Source organism: Platichthys flesus, chromosome 1 (assembly GCF_949316205.1).
Source record: "Platichthys flesus chromosome 1, fPlaFle2.1, whole genome shotgun sequence".
NCBI lineage: Eukaryota > Metazoa > Chordata > Actinopteri > Pleuronectiformes > Pleuronectidae > Platichthys > Platichthys flesus.
The window spans coordinates 7980303-7997127 of NC_084945.1; the positions used below are offsets into that span (position 1 = coordinate 7980303).

The 16825-nt window shown below is 42.5% G+C and overlaps 1 protein-coding gene across 17 annotated transcripts in view; it reads left to right on the forward strand.

Annotated features, from left to right (window-relative positions):
• baz2ba (bromodomain adjacent to zinc finger domain, 2Ba) overlaps positions 1-16825 on the forward strand; it is a 65616-nt gene that overhangs the window by 25976 nt on the left and 22815 nt on the right. For all 17 annotated transcript variants that reach the window (XM_062379772.1, XM_062380421.1, XM_062379851.1 and 14 more), the window contains exons 3-5: positions 12243-12416; positions 16004-16195; positions 16321-16482. In XM_062379772.1, coding sequence (XP_062235756.1) covers positions 12245-12416; positions 16004-16195; positions 16321-16482 — 526 coding nt within the window. In that variant the 5' untranslated portion in view covers positions 12243-12244. The remainder of the gene's footprint in view (positions 1-12242; positions 12417-16003; positions 16196-16320; positions 16483-16825) is intronic.

The following is a 16825-nucleotide window of genomic DNA, read 5'->3' on the forward strand; positions in this document are numbered from 1 at the left end:
TCTCCATATTGAATTTGTTCAAACCTGGGATATTACAAGATATTTAGACAATTTCCTACTTGATACAGTACATTCACATTCCCTGAACATATCAACCCCAGATGACTTTGTCCACGTTGTAATTTTGATCCTTGGAAGCATCAGTAACGTTAAATAAAGATACTTTCGTCTTTCTCTCTTTACTCGGGTCCATTTGCCAAAGACATCTTGAGCTCAAAGAGACGATAACCCATATCTTAAATCAAAGTTACGCAGATTCTGACATATTTTATCATAAAAACGCACATAAAACTGTTTTTGGGGAACATCAGAAAAAGATCTTAAATCGTAAAATGTACTGAGACATAAACTTAAAAGAGGCACATTCTTCCCTGAATACCTTTTTATTAGGTGTTATCTCACGATGAGTCAAAATCCCAGCTTTCAGCTCTATCTTCAGGCCAGCAGGTCCTAACTTCACAGACTCGTGCAAAGAACAGTTAAACTAATCACAGGGGGCTATTGGTCAAGCCCTTAAGCTCTGTTGGTCAATTTGGAAATGCAGCTCAATACTGACTTAATGAAAAACTTACAGTCACTTACTCGACTAATCAACAGATGCTTGCCCGGCCTGCTGTAGAGGCCAAAACAGTCCCACCTAGACCAAGTCAGCTAAATGTAAGCAGTAGTTTTATTGAAGGAGAAAGCTCAGAAGTGTGTCGGCAACATAAAAAAAAAAAGATAGTTAAAGTTGCGCTCTTGAAACACCCCCTCCACACACTTTCTGTTTGAAGTGGTAGAGTGGGAGTGAAAATGCCGTGCAGGCTTTATTTCTCTCGAATCACCTGCTCAGTTCATCAGGAAAGGTGGAACAGATTCACTAACTGTCATAGTTGGTTTACATTAACTAAGCTGTGATACTTCATTACAAAACCTACGCAAACACAACATTTCCTCTTTGCTGTGGTTTGGCTGCACTTTGTGATTCTTGTGTTAATATGGATGTAAATTAGTTCCCAATTTTGCGGCTTATGTGTGATTTCTGTGTGTTTGTGTTTGTGTGCGCGCGTGGGCATATATATACGTATGTTTGTGTGTGTGCAGGTTTTTGTGCGACGGTACAAAGATGTCCCAAGGGTTTTTTCCCCTTTTCTCATTACAAATGCTAATGTCATATTAATGAAATCGGCTTAATTTAAGGTTTATAGCGTAGCTTACACCGAGAGATTTGGCCTTGACACTTCCCACATATTTCAAGTTGAATCATATTTTTTCCTGTGGGCATACTAAATTGAGTTCCTCTGAAATGTGTTGGCCTGAGTGAAACTTCGGGAGAAAAGTTTGGAGCCTGGTTACCGAGGTTCGCTGGCGTTGTTGTAAACTGTCGGGCCTCAGGCTGCAGGCTGTCCATCCTCTGAAGATGACTTCTAGCTTAGCTACAGCAGTAATGGCCTCAGTGAGTGGTTGGCTAATGTTAACATTGTGTTAATGTGCTAACAGTGGTTTGTAGAGTCACTAGCTGTTAATCATTGCTCAACTGAGAGCTTGTCGGGCAGGACAACATGCCAGAGAGTTAATCATGATTATAGATCCATGGTTTTTTTTATGCAAAGAACATATTTAACAGCCGTGTGTGCAGTCATTAGGCCTCCCCAGTTAACGTGCAGTAATACCAGCCGCCATGATTCCAGGAGTCAAAGGTGTGTGAAGATGACTGCTGTTAAATTTACGTCTAAATGCAGTGTTTCACCATGTCAAATATAAGTATAGGGGCATTTTCTAGATTGCGGATTCATAAAGTTAAAATGACTAGAAAATATGCTTTCACAAAAACCTACAATTTAAAAGTGAACAATTTAGATTTTTATTCTGACATTTCTGCCATATTGTATCCATCGATCTTATTGTATCATCAACATTCTCATTTGAGTGTGATGACAAACATTTTCTAACCTCTCACTTGCTGCTTTACTTCTTGCCTCACTCTGCCTTTTACATAAAAAAATTACACTTAAACCATTTAAAACTTACACACAGAGTGAGACGAAGAGATTGCCCTTTGTAATTAAAAGCCAATTTTGTAAAATTGATTAGATTATGTTAATCAAGGGAGATAAAATCTTAAAAGCAGTGTGGGGAAGGGAGATAGAGGGAGTGTGTGAGGAGTGACAGTCCAGCCGCCATTACAAGCTGCTGATTTCTGCAGAGTGCTTCATAAAATGTCAGAGCGCTTCTCCCTGAGCAAGACACTGAAAAATGGCAGCGCTGTGATGTGCTGGCACCTCACCTGCTGCACTGTGTGTCTGTGTGTGTGTGTGTGTGTGTGGGGGGGGGGGGGGGGGGCGTGTGTGTGTGTGTGTGAGAGAGAGAGAGAGAGAGACAGAGAGAGAGAGAGGAAGAGGGATTACAGTGTGTGTGCATTTGTGAGTGTGTGCTTGCCTGTGTGTATATGTGTACATGGGCTGTGTGTTTTACATCTGTGTGCGTGCGTGTCCGTGTGTCCGCGTGTGTGCTTGTGTGTGTGTGTGTGTCTCCACGCTGGCCTCCCTCCCATGTTGCAGTGAAGCAGAACAGAGTGGCTGACTGCCCGCTGCTTTGCCTCCCTCTCTGTCAATACAACACTATTCTCTTCCAGCCAGTCATTTTCACATGTTTAACATTAAGTACAGCAGCCGTTTGAACAGAGGAATACAAGTGATTGGCATATTGAGTTTAATGCTGGTGGATTTCCTCTCATTGGAGCTTATGTTGCCAGATTGTTCCTCTGAAACCACCCAATAGCTTTAAAGGCCTGCGTCTGATTTCAGTGTTCGATCACACAGAGCAAGTCTTCTGTTTACTACCCGATGTGAGGTACATGCTTACCGTCATTTGCCATTTAACACGTGCCAATTTGCAATGAAACGAGAGCTTTGATTGTAATGAAGTCTTTATGTAGATATAGGTTTGTCTTAATAGTATTTGTGTGAACAGATAATAATTAAACCCTCTCACACACATTCTTTTCAAAATAAGAGCTCACAGCCCTTCTATTAGTTTCTATCTTTTTTTAATAATTAACAAATAATTAAGTTAATTCGACAACTTTGAGGCCTTTAAAGGAATGCCCTTTTTCTATATATAGTTTTATAGCTGCAAGCCAACTCATCTTAAATATGTTCATTAATAATTTGTTAAAAATTACAAAGCAATTCACATTTTACTTAATTTAGTTGTTGTTTAAACAGTGCTGAATTTCCTGAGTCTCAGTTTAAGCTGGGAAATAAAAAATAATCAGTAATTATCACTATAATTTTCATCAATAAGGACATTATAAAAATATATATTTTGATTTGTTGCTCATTCATTGTGCACAGTGAGGATTGCCACATAATTGATCTACCTCAGATTTGTGAAATGTTTTGCTGTTTATCAAGTGTTTTTCCTTCTGTGCTTATCTAGAAGAAATAAAAACCACAACCTTCACTCTGGAGCAAAAAATCTGTTTTTAAACTTAAAAGAAAAGCGACATTTATGGTGATGATTATCGCTATAGTCTTTATATGAACTATCTATCTTGATATAGTTTTTGGCCAAGATTAAATGTAGTAAGATGAAGCACAGCGATCTGGTTAATGTCTGGCTATTAGTGCTGATGGTTGTTATTCTTGAGAAACGTTTTATTGTATATTTCACTGCTTATTGTTAATATGTTTCTAGATTAACCTAAACTAACGCTAACGACTGAACTGACATCCATTGCCCCGGTGACAGTAAACATGTGGGCGACGCTGAGGATTATATTTGACACCGGGCCAGGGAATTAATATGTGGTAAACATGATTGAGATGTATTGTAAACAGACCAGAGATGAAGAGATAACTTTGTTTTACTGATCATTGCGTTCAGTGTGATCACCAGTGTTATACTTTAGAAAGAAAAAGATGACAGATGTTTGTTTGTTTGTTTTTTCGGGGGAGTTTGTTTATTTGCAGATTAGATTTTACGTTTACGAGATCTTTTTTTTCTACTTGTGGAATGTGTTTTTACATTTTTAAAGATTACACATTTACTCATCTGTTTGCCCAGCTCACACAAACCTAAGACATGTCATTTATAAATGCAGATGTTATTAATGTTGATTACAACGTAAAAATATAGAAAGTGTAAAAGCAGAATGAGAGAGTGGGTGGGAGAAAGCTGATAAGACACGGCAGGTTACCGACGAGAGAATTAACACAGCAATCAAACCAGAAATATGTCTTTTAACAGTGTCGACTAAATGAGCCAGCAGCTGAGGAGCAAGTCACAGAAACTAGTTTAGTCTCACATCGAAGAGCAAGAAACACAACTTCCCCTACACTTTGCACAGCACTATATTTCAGGGTTTTTTGTGACCTCAGGTTACGCATTAAGGAGAGCGATGATCATGTGTTTTTTTTTTTTACAATGGTTTATTGGTAATTAATCAAGGCCGTTTGGAGTTTTATTGTTAGTAGGGAATGGTTTTCATTAATTAATCTGCGAGTTAATTAGTGAGCTAGAATGAGGCAGTGAACGGTCGCATTTTGCTTGAAAATGGACATAAAATAAGAAATTGATTAAAGAAAAAAATATTAATTTTCTTTCAACCACAATTCCGTGAATAGCTCAATATTTCTTGTGACACAAGAAGCTGTTGTACTTGATTTGATTTTTGCTCACACGCGACAGTGTAGACACCATAGTACACCCTCATAGAGTTGTGAGTTTTAAGGCTTTCTTTTCTGCAGGCTGAATTTAACTGAATTTTTATAATCTACATTACACTGCAGTGTTCAAATGTGTGACCTTTGTTCTGGACAGTTTGGCCAGTGAGGAAGGAATATGGGTAGTGAAGTTTTGTGTGGCTGAGGGGAGCAGTAAAGATTAAGGACTGTGACTGTACATGTATTACCTCTTCTGTTCTGTTGAACAACACATTATATGCTCCAGGAACATTATCAAAACAGGCTCTTGTAGCCGGTGGTCGTGAATAAGCTATTTTCTGCCATCCCACCACTTATCTGGCTTCTGTCACATTTACGCAGTGATATCAGTTATCTGCTGCACGTAAAGTTTTAGTTGAACAGAACCGACTCTAAATGGTTTCTTCCCATTTAAAAATGGACAGAAGGGCTCCAACGACTGCTCATGCGAGGTTTGCCGCTCTCTGGCTATTCCATTGTTCTGTCACTGTCAGTTTGTTGTGCTATTTGACATGCATGTCATTTGCATTATGCATATCTGGAGTACTGCGCTCATTCTCCCTCTCTCTCCCTCTCACTCCCTCTCTCCTTCTTTCCTTGATATTCTTTGGTAACCGATGCTGTTTTCTGTCAGGACTTGTGTGTTTCCTGCATTTATGAATTTATATCAATGAATAATCATGATCAACATATCAAGCAATATTGCTAAATAATTTTTTTTTTATCATAACATTTTTTTTTGCTGCTCACTTGTAAGAGTTTCCGGAATTGTACAATAAATGTCATGTTAAGCAGTCATGCCAGAACAGGCAATAATCTCGTTTTTAATCATAGAAATAGAACTAAGCAAAATGCGGTCAATATTAAATGTATTCAAGGTTATTCATTTACAACATTAAAAAAATATATTTTGGATTTCTGGTTGCAGTAACTCAATTTGAGAGAGATTACAACAATTAACGCATAATTGATATTGTCATTATTGAGATGCAAGAAACAAGACCAGACGTGTCCAAAACAAAATGTGTTTTTTTGTTTTATAGCATTGGTCTACAGTAGCTTCTGCATCAATCTGCAGTTAATGTTTTATTTCCCCTGTAAACTCCAAACATAAAAAGCACAAGTGCAGCAATTCCAGTATGGTATTGGACAATGTTCAGATTTAACAGTGCAGAATTGTGCAAACCTCTGCAAATGTCTCGTTCAATATGTGAGAATTTGGTTACAGTGTTTAATATGTAGGATGTATTTCTGTGAAGTGAGTCGCGCTCTGGTTTCTAAGCTCAATATTTAAGGCCTCAGGGTGCATTTTTTGCCAGTCATCACTTTGCCTTTTCGCACTGAGTTGCAAACAGTGAAGCTACGTTCCAAAAAATGTTTTAGAGCAAATGTAAAATACTACAGCCTGTAATCTAAATGGTAATTAACCTTAATAGGTATTGGCTAGTGTGCGCGTGCATGTGTGTGTGGTTGCGCGTGTTTGTGTTGCGTGCAATTGTGTGTGTATTTGTGTGTCTGCATGTACTATATGTTATTCTCTGAAGCAAAGATGCTTTTATTGTGTTCCTTCCAAACAGCTCAAGAGTCATTATGGACTCTTGTAGAGACATGCAGTCAGTGGTGAGCAGATCTGGTTCAATCTGCACAAAACCCGTAATGAGCAGTGAGACTGGCAAATGAGTGTGAGTGGCTAGCAGAGGGAGAAGGGCAGATTCATCAGGGATGATTGCCTGATGCACACTTCTGGTTTTTTGATGTGAAGACCCCGCTAGGTTACCATGGGGAGAATAATTAGCTTTGGCTGGATGCAGATGAGAATGAGCGTAAGAGATGGGAATTTTCTTATTGAGCTTACTTTATGATACTTAGGATGGAGCATGTGTGGATGTGCACAAACACACAATTACATTCAGACACTCTTTAACACATGCACACAAACACACACACCCTCACTACCGTCTCAATCTCTTCTATTTATGGCCAGGAAATGGGAGTAGTGCTGTGTCTGGTTGAGCTGAGTAACACTATTCTGTCACACATAGGTTTGACATCAAACACAAGTGACAAGCCTATCCTATTCCTCTCCACCGAGTCATCACCATGTCCCAAAATCACATTATTGTCACTGGGAAGCCAGCAGAGACGGATGGTGAGTAGGGGTGTTGATTCCAGCCTTTGGCATCTACAGTATGCTTGAAAAGGCAAATAAAGCCATTTGGCAAGAGCTGATTTCTTGTCATTTCAAAAATATAGAGTGACGCGTGTGGCATGCCATTCGGTTTTATATTTTATCTAAAGCCTCTTACAGCGACATGGATACGCATGTGTGTGCGTGTTACGACAGGGACCAGTGAATACTGGAGCTGGAAACTCTACAATGCTAACGCCACGCTCTGCTATTTGCGACACACAGGACCATATCATTACCTTTCTGCCCTGGCAGGCAGTAAGCAGCTCTAGCGTGGTAAGCTCCAGTGTTACATGGAGGCAGGCAGGCAGGCAGACAGGCAGTGGTGCGGCTGTAATACGACCTGTGGCCAGCGCCCACTGCCAACGCTAGCTGAGGCGGGGTGAGAGATGGTGCCCATCCCCAACATGCCCTGCTCTGCCATCTGTCACTGGGCAGGAGCGGAGCCGAGGGAGGGGTTCCAGTCAGTCTAGTTGTTGTCACCTAGACAGACCACACTGGGGCATGCTGTCTCTTTGTACTCCTTTCAGGCCTTGGCCCAGGCCACACTCAGTTTATGAAGTACTTAATGCAGCTTAGCAAACATCCTTGTTAATATCCTGATTCAGTGATTCAGTTCTTTTCCTCCCTTTTCATGAATTTTGCTCTGCTCACACCTTTCGAGTTTCATGAAGTGATACAGTTGATTAAGGCCCAAATCAGACAAATCGTGCAAGAGAAAGAGCGGTTAGCAGATTGATTCAGTCATTTATAAGTAAAACTATCAAACAATCCCCTGGTTTCCAGCTCTAGAGTCAGTTGCCTGGATTTGCTGATTTTTTTCAATACACTTAGATCGTTAGTTACAACAAAAGAGGCAAGCTCGTATGACATCACCTTTGGCTTTAGCGTATTTAGTTGAACATTTCCCACATTTCTTTGAACAATTGATGAACCAACAGCCCGGGAATTGACCAATCTGTTCGGCAACCAGTGGTGTCACACAGCGAGCACATTCTGTCTCTTTAAATGATTCTGAGTCAACGTCTGACTCTGGACAAAGGTTGTCACTAAATGTTTTGCCAAGACGCCTAGTTATGTCATTTCCTGGCTAACGGTGTGCGTGCAGGGAGGGGGGGCGGTGGTGCGGGTGAAGGGAGAAAGGAAAAAAAAAAGGAGGTCAAGCAAGCCAGTGCGTGCACTCTGCTATAAGCAAGATAATCTTGCTCAGTTAGTGTTCATTGCCAACAAGCATGCAAAGTACAAACATCCATATGCACATGTCATGTCTACAAAAGCACACACACACAAATATATATAAACACAGAGGAAGACGAGAATTTCACACAACATGCCCGAGGAACAGCTACACAAGGTCAAAGTAAAATAATAAATTAGAGTCAATTATTTCACTTTAAAAAACACAACTGGAACAGAAAGTACTTTAAAATAATGACTGGTTCATGACGGTTACACTTTATTGTCTAGTTAATAAAAAGAGTGACTGGGTGCAACTGCCGTCAGTTCCAAGGAATAACTCTGTGAGTTACTGGAAATGTTTACATCAAAACAAGTAGTGGAAAGGAAAAACACAAGAGGTGCTAATTGAGGATTACTCATTCTGATCACCCTCTTTGCCAGGCACCTTTACGGCGACACTTTCTTCGGTGACTTATCTCTTGTTTGTCTGCTCGGAGTCGGACACAGATAAACGGAGGACGGTGTTTGACACAGTTGCGGATCACAATAAAAAGCGGGCAGTGAGAGATCCAGATGAGAGAGTGAATGTTGTGGAAGCAGCAATGAGACAGTCTTTGTCGGCTGAGGCGAGGAGAAGAAAGAAAGAGAGCTGGGAGCCACCGTGTGTCTTTGAATGGGGTCAGGGCATCATGGGGAATAATGCATTTCCCTTCCCTTGCGCCAGGCGCTCCTTCCATTACGGCTGGAGAAGAGACATTGTGTCCACACTCTGATTACCACTGATCCATGCTGATGACTCTGTTGGCGGATTATCTCAGTTAGTATCAGCCATCTGTTACTGTGTGTCCGTGTGTGTGTGTTTGTGTTTCCATGTGTGTGTGTCCGTGTGTGTGTGCATATGTGTGCGTGCACGTGTGTTGAAGGGCTGAGGAGAATAGGGGCAGGATTGAGACACACAAGGGGGTGAATAGTTTGAAGCACACTCACACACACACACACACGAAAAAACACACACACACACACACACACACGCATGCACTGGTCATGTCCTCTGTAAAATTACCGCACATGTAATTGAGCACCACTACATGAACGCACCGCAGCAGACACACAACGCCACAAAACAAATGCATGATGAAAGGCCACATACCAAGCAGCACAGGCCATTACGCTACCACAACCACCAAATGCACGCACTCTATCCCTCCTTTATACAGCTCTGCCCTCCTTTCAGTTGCTGACATGTGAAGGCTTCTATATGAAGGGCACATGCAATCGTAAATCCGCAGAGCTGTTTATAGCTACACTATCTCCTGAAGGGCCATTGCATCCAGCCACTATTAGCTGCACGCGTTGACAGCCGGGTGCTGTGTTGTATTTTGCGGATGTGACTGTGAATCCAGCGCTGGAACACGTCTTATAAATCATAGTTCAGCTATTAGCATAAATTCTCCCTCTCCTTGCATACGCGAGACCTGCTGTTTCTGGTTGCGCCGCTCCGTGTTGATTGGTTGGTGTTGTTCAAGTCAAATTGATTTAGCTGTTCACGGAGATTATAACGCTTTCCTTATACCGCCACTGTGGTGTGCCGTTAATTACCTATAAAATCAAGCTAATTCTGATGCTAAATCCATTTTAATTTCTCGTAATTAAGTCAGGATTGGATCCTTAAATACCTTGGCGCTCCATTATTGTAGCAATCATTGTTGTGGCTGTGCATTTGGTGGGACATTGCCGAGCTCAATCTTATTATTGTTATTAGATTTAATTGCTCTAAGTGATCAGTTTGTAGTTGTTGGAGGAAGATGGACTTGCCTCGGAGTAATTTCCCCCCCCCCCCTCTTTGCTGTCCTTTCTCTCTCTCCGTCTCTCATCCCGGAGAGAGGCCCTGTGAGAGATTGTGAGAGATGAGAGGAGAAGAGGGGGAGGGTAGCTCTGCTTTACACCTCTGCAAAGAAGGGATTGCTTTTTTGTTGTTTGTTAGGGGGGAAATCAATTCTGTTCACATCATCACGTTTTGACAAGGCAAGGCATTAAGTGCAGATATTGAGAAACGACAGCAACGGTTTACAGCCTGTCCTTCATCTCCACTCTTTCCCTCTCCTCTGTCTTCTTTTTTTCCCAACAACAACATCTGAGTGTATTGTCTTGCTTATCCTTTTTCCCCTTCAATCTTTTTATCCCCTTTTTTCTCTCTTTCCATCCCTCTATTGCATTTCTTTCCCCATCTTTTTTTCCCCCTCCTCTGAAAGGTAGAGAATGATCTGCTTCACTTACCAGCTGACACCACATAAGCTTGCTCGTCCTCTGAGACACGCGCCTTTTGTTTTCATGTGCATTATGATAATTATGAAGGGCCACAGCTCCTCTCCATTTTCATCACACCTCTAATGATACTTACATTTTTTGTCAGGAGCAACCATGGAGAAAAAAAATTCCCTCCTTTTATTATCTTGTGAAAGAATCCTTTTTTTTATTCTCCCACCCAATCCTGACATTTAAAGGGTGACAGCCGACGTGAAGGAGCAAAGTGTGGCAGCCATTCATGCAACTAAAAGTGGCGGAGAAGTAACACTTTGTGGATAACAGTTTCTGGATAAGATCGCAAGCCATCCTTCCTCAGCCAGAGATACATTCCTGTTGTTGATATGTAGCGTTCATTTAAAATGATAATTTGGCTCTTAAACCGACATTCTGTCACCTCACGCGAGAGGCCACTCCAGAGGACCTTTGACCTTCCTCATAATTACACAACCGCCGTCTTTTCCACTGCAGCAATGGCCGCCCAAGTCCGATGGCACACCAGCCTCCTCCCCGTGGACTGCAGCAGGTTTTCTTGTCATCTGCGCCTCTCGCTCTCCCTCTCTCCCTCTCCCACTCTCCCTCTCTCTTGTCAGTGTTGCTCCTGGCGAAAGGCTGATACTTGATATTCAGAGGATAGCAGCTTTTGTCTCAGAGATTTAATCAGTGGCTCTGCTCCCACTGCAGAGGAGAGAGGGAGGGAGGGAGGGTGGTGGTGGGGTGGCAGGAGAGAGGGAAGGAAAGAGAGATGGAGGCAGAGACTGTTTATGTGTAATGACACAATAACAAAGCCTGCCTGTAAAACACAATCTGCAAACTGTGCTTTTGAAGGGGATTTTCGGTCCTGGATTAGTGTCAGGCAGAGGGATACGGAAAAGGAGATGAGAGAAAAAGAGTCAGGTTGATGTGATAGACAGCGGAGGTGATTTTGTGTATGTGCGTGTGTCGGTCCGTCTGCAGTGGGGGTTTAAATGTGTGATTGTGCATCTATGTGTGTTTGTGCAAATTCATGAGTTTTGACACTGTTTTGTATTTATTTGCCCGCACAAGTGAGCATCCGTGTGGGCTCAGCCACATTGTGTTCACAGTTGTAAGCAAAAGGGGATTAAAGTTGAATAATGTAAGTTAAATATTTGGCTGCAGGACGGCCAAGTGTTCCTCGCGAGGGTTTATGTTGTCGGCTGGTTGATAATGGCTGGCACGGTGACTCTGTGAGACTAATAATGGACGTCTACCGTGCTGGTTAATGCACCCATCATCTAAAAGCCTCTCCATTTACTTCTAGTTCCAACAGAAAGGACTCGGGGAGCAATGTTGTTTTTAGAGGCCTCAAAGAGCTCTTAAATTTAAATGACATTCCTTTTCATCAAAGAGTTGTAAAGGGATCCTAGTTGTCGTACACAGGTGTGTGTGTGTGTGTGTGTGTGGTGTTTGCAAATGTGTGTCACAGGGAGGGAGAAAGAATTGGCAAAGAAAAGTGTTTTTTTTGTGTGTGCTAATTTTGTTTTGGAGCCTTTCACTGCCTCTTCAGACTCAGCAGAGCAATGTCTTGTTGAAACTGTCCCTTTGCAGCACAATCTTATGAGTTGGTATTTTCTGGTGTGACAATATAAAACTTGCTTTGTTTAGATTTCGTCCTCCTTTCTACTTCATATAGTGAGAGTCAATAGGCGCTGCATGAGAGCCAGTGAGCATGGCTAAATAGAAATATTGTTCCGGGGAAGTGAGATGTGAAAGGAAAAGTGTCAGGAGTTGTGTGTGTGCGTGCGTGTGCTTGAACATGATGTGTAGGTGTGACAGTATGCGTTCATGTGTATGTGTTTAAGCATGTGTGTACGGGTGGGTGTGCTTTGCTATTGTAACCCCGCTGATTGGATTGTGTTTGACAGATATGGAGTCTGGAGAGCGGCTGGCCTCCCCTGCGCCCACCCTGTCTGCTGCTCGCACCTCCTCCCCTGCGGCCTCTTCCTCCTCTTCATCCTCTTCGCCATCCCCGGCTCCCCACTCTAAGAGCAGCCTGGCCCCAAGCCCCTCAGCACTGGGATCCACCCTCAGCAACTCTGGTAAGAAAACAGTTTCTCCCTCTGTTGATCTTCTGTCTCTCAAAAACCATGTTTACAGAGGAGAAAAATACCAACACACACACACACACACACACACACACACACACACACACAACAGTTTCCCCGTATCCATAAAAACAGGACAAATATGGTCACCCTTCTATCTCCATGTCATTCAGAATCCTTTATTTCTTTACCATGAGAAATGAGTTTCCTCCCGTATTAATTATATAGTTATTTTACAGCCTGTGTGAATACACCTCTCTCCCAGCTACAGGGAATTTTTTTTCCTGACAGCTTGGGTTGCAATTGAAAAGCTGCTGCATTAATGAATCCCAAACAATTAGGGGGCTCTTTTGTGTGAGAAACACACACATGCTTCGCCATGTCTCCTGACAACCTTCAGCTCTCTGGCTCCAGCTGCCTCAGAGTCAGGCTCAGCACGACACTGTGCATGTATGTTTGTGTGTGTGTGTGTGCATGCGTGTGTGAGGGAGAGAGAGAGAAAAAGAGAAAGAGAGGGAGAGAGAGAGGGAGAGAGAGAAAGAGAGAGAGCGCCTCAGCCTGCATGATTTACCATTTGTCAGCCACTCAGTGTCTAGTCAGCCCTGTCCAGCATCCAGCCCCTTTTCTATGTATTGGTCAAAGCCATTAGGCAAAGAGGTGTGTGTGTGTGTGTGTGTGTGTGTGTGTGTGTGTGTGTGTGTGTGTGTGTGTGTGTGTGTGTGTGTGTGTGTGTGTGTGTGTGTGTGTGTGTGTGTGTGTGTGTGTGTGTGTGTGTGTGTGTGTGTGTGTGTGTGTGTGTGTGTGTGTGTGTGTGTGTGTGTGTGTGTGTGTGTGTGTGTGTAGTTATCCCTTGTGAGAGCAAGTGAATCATTTGCTCATACTCTCCTTCTCCTCATCTCTTAATGTCTTGCTGTTTTTTGTTGACCCCCCCACATACACACTCACACACACACACCAAGATTGTACTGAGTAGGGAATAGTATATCCAGCTTCCTCTGTGATTGTTGTGTTTTTTTTCCCTCTTTACGAGAAGAGGAAAATAAGAAGAGAGAAAAATAAAGCCCCTTGTTTTGTCCTCCATCTCTTCAGTGTTGCCCCAAAGAAGATGCCATTAGGAGCATCTCCTCCTTATGCATTATACATCCCTCTTATCCCTCTGTGCCATTACGTGTGCTCAGATTTTCTAGATAAGCGATTTTTGGATTGAGCGTCAAATGAAATGCTGAGAGGCAGGCTGGTAGCTCTGAACTTCTAGTGCGCTTTGTGGGAATCAAGCAAGCCATTTGTTCCCCTTTTCATACAATGCCTTGTTTAGTGTGCGGACTGTAAACGCAAACATATTTACAAATGTATAAAAATAAGCCTTACGATTTAGAGCCACCTTCTTTCTGCTTTAAAATATTTTAGTATCATAATTAAAAGGAAAAACATTCTCAATAAGATGAATAATATTGTGTCAAGTGTATTCTGTAAGTAGGTAACATCAGTAATTGCATATTGTGTAGATAGTGTCATCACTGGCTGTTCAGACATTGATTAAAGGTCCTTTGCAAGTGTGCCAGCAACACTTTAGAAAAAAATCGGAAGAAAACAAAAAATGAGCATAGACTCTCACAGTGTCTGTGTGTGCGTGTGCATGCCTGTGTGTGTGTGTGTGTGTGTGTGTGTGTGTGTGTGTGCTCGCGTGCATGCGTATGTCATTGATGAGGATATCACTTGGAGAATAAAAGCTGATAGGAGCTTGTAGCACTCTCTCCTTCTGGGATCAACTCACGGATGCAATTAACTTAAATCTGTCTGTGGAAATTTGATTGACTGCAACAAACAACAAATTAATCCCCCTTCGGCAGCATCCAAACATGAAAAAAGCAGGCGGTGCAGTTTGTCAGAGAGGAGAGAAGGATTGAAACAGAATGAGAAAGAGGGAGCGAGAGAGAGACAGAGACGCAGAGTGAGGAAGAGAGAGTAGGTAATCCTAGGTATGTCTCAACCGTGCCTCTTTTCTCGCAGCAAATTTTTAGATTTAATTATTCCCCTTCTGGAAGCCTGCATTAATATTGAAAAGGCATTTGCAGATGTCACTTTGTGTTGCCTAGAAAGGCAAGGGGTGCGAGGGGGAGAGGTGGGCACCCCAGGCATGAGTGAATGCTGTGGCTGGCCTTTCTGGGGGTTGCATTGCAGTCGTTTATCTTCGTATCCACTAGCTGACTCTGGCGAGGCGGGCTCTACATATTCAGCATATTCTAATGACATTCAAAAGGCAGATTTTGCTGTCTTGTGGTAGTCAGGGGCCTTGAAACCAACACAAAGAGCTGCTGGCACGACGTTATGGTTTTGTTTCTTGCCGCATAACCACAAACAGCCTGATTCTCACAGGAAAATATTCCGTGAGATGCATCTGCAGAATCATGTACATTTAGAGTCTTCTTCAGTGTTTTGGTGTTGGGCAGACATAACTGGCCCTGCTGCGTAAAGTCACTCTCTGGATAATTAGATCCTGCACTGCATTAGTTCAGGAAACACTGCTCCGGTGTCAGTCTGCTTTACATTTCTGTGGTGTGTGCAAGTGTATAGTAGTTTGACATTTTCATCTGCATTGTGCACAACACTTTCCTTTTCTTCAGTCATCACTTTTTTTGCATGTGTATTACCTGGCTTAGGCGGAGGCATCAAGCAGGCTTGCGCTCCTCTGGAATAGAAATTGAATTTGCATGAAATATGCTCACACCAAATTGCATCTGACTCTGGGAAGAGGTAATACGTGGCAGTCGCCCCTGCCAGAAATGATTGTGCTCAGGAAAAACGCTAGACGATGATGATGTTGATGAAGTATTCTTCTGGCCTGAAATTGAATGCCAAAAGGGTAGAAGGAGGTTGTTTTTTTACACCTTATACACACACTACCGTTTTCCTCAAGGAGAATATTCAGACTTTGTCACCGTGCAGTGTTTTTTCGACACTGAAGAAATATCAATTCACAAATACCTCCATGCTAAAGTTGGACTATAAGAAAATGCTCTGTAATTTAAAGGGGTTTTTCACTGTATAGACACAAGCATCAGTCTGAAGTAACAGTCTGTCTGTTAGAAGCTGCACAGCTGACTCTTAAAATTAGGTGCAGCTTGCACTCAGTAAAAGTTAAATCTGAAGTTAATTCTTAAACAAACAGACGACAGTCGTTCTCCATTTATTTCGAATGTCAGGTGGATAAGAAGCGACACTTTCAAAAGCTGCTCAAATCTACTTTTTACACCCCGTCGATTCTTACATCAAGAGCTCAGAGAGGTAATTTGAGAACAGTGATCTCAGTCTGCACAAATAAACATACACCAAACTAACAGGAGGGCAATGAATTGTGCTAAAGGTTCAATAAACAACTGTCATAGCAGCTGAGCACTGATGTCAACACCGCACTTCATGGATGAAAATAATTTTAACACATATTCGAATAACAACATTAAGTCAGAAGTGATTATTTTTAGACAGTGGGAGATCAAAGGAACAGCATTGGGAAGTGTAGGTGCTGTACACAATTTTTTCTTTGAAAACATTTGAACACTTTTCTTCTTGGATATATCCAGGCCGTCTGTTTGGAGTGGCAGGAGAGCAGCCCTTTATTGGCTCCACATTGTCAAGTGCCTTCCCTCTGGTCAACCACCCAGCCTTCGGAGCCCTCTACACTGCCGGAGCAGGCAGGCCGGAGTTTGGAGGCTTGGGTTCCCTGGGCTTGTCAGCTGCTCTAGCTACACATCCCCAACTAGGAGCCCTTTCTGGTAAGACGGGGGAAGTTTGAGTTTTGGGCAGCAATTGGCTAAATGAGAATGGGCCATCATGTCTTTCCTCTCCATTCCTCTTCCCTCCTCACCTCTCCTCTCCTGTACTCTCCTCTCCCTCACAGAGTGGTGGCGAGCTGCTGAAGCCCATAATAGGGGAGCTGCTGCCTTTCTCCCCTCCTTCATCGGCTTCCCCCCATTCTATACCCCTCACATGCAGCCCAACCACAGCGCCAGTCCTGTTCAGATCAGGATGCCAGGCAAGAACAGCCACACCCCACCTAAAGGTAACGAACCACCCACACGACCTTTACGTTGATTCTCTGCTACATTACATAATTCTTATTGTACTAACATCTAATACAGATCAGAAGCAGAGAGTATTTCTATTCTAAGACGTAACGGCACTTAAAAATAAACAACCTAATTTATATTTCTACCGCCATCTCCATCTGTGTCTAGCTCTTCCAAAACCTAAACCCACTTTGTGCTGTGATGAGATTTCTCCCTTTCAAGACAGATTTAATGACTTTCAGTCCTCACTTAGCGATTCCGTCAACCTCTCCCTCCCTCCTCTTTTTTGCACTCTTTTAATTTCACAGTATCTTTTAATTTATCTTTTATTATGTA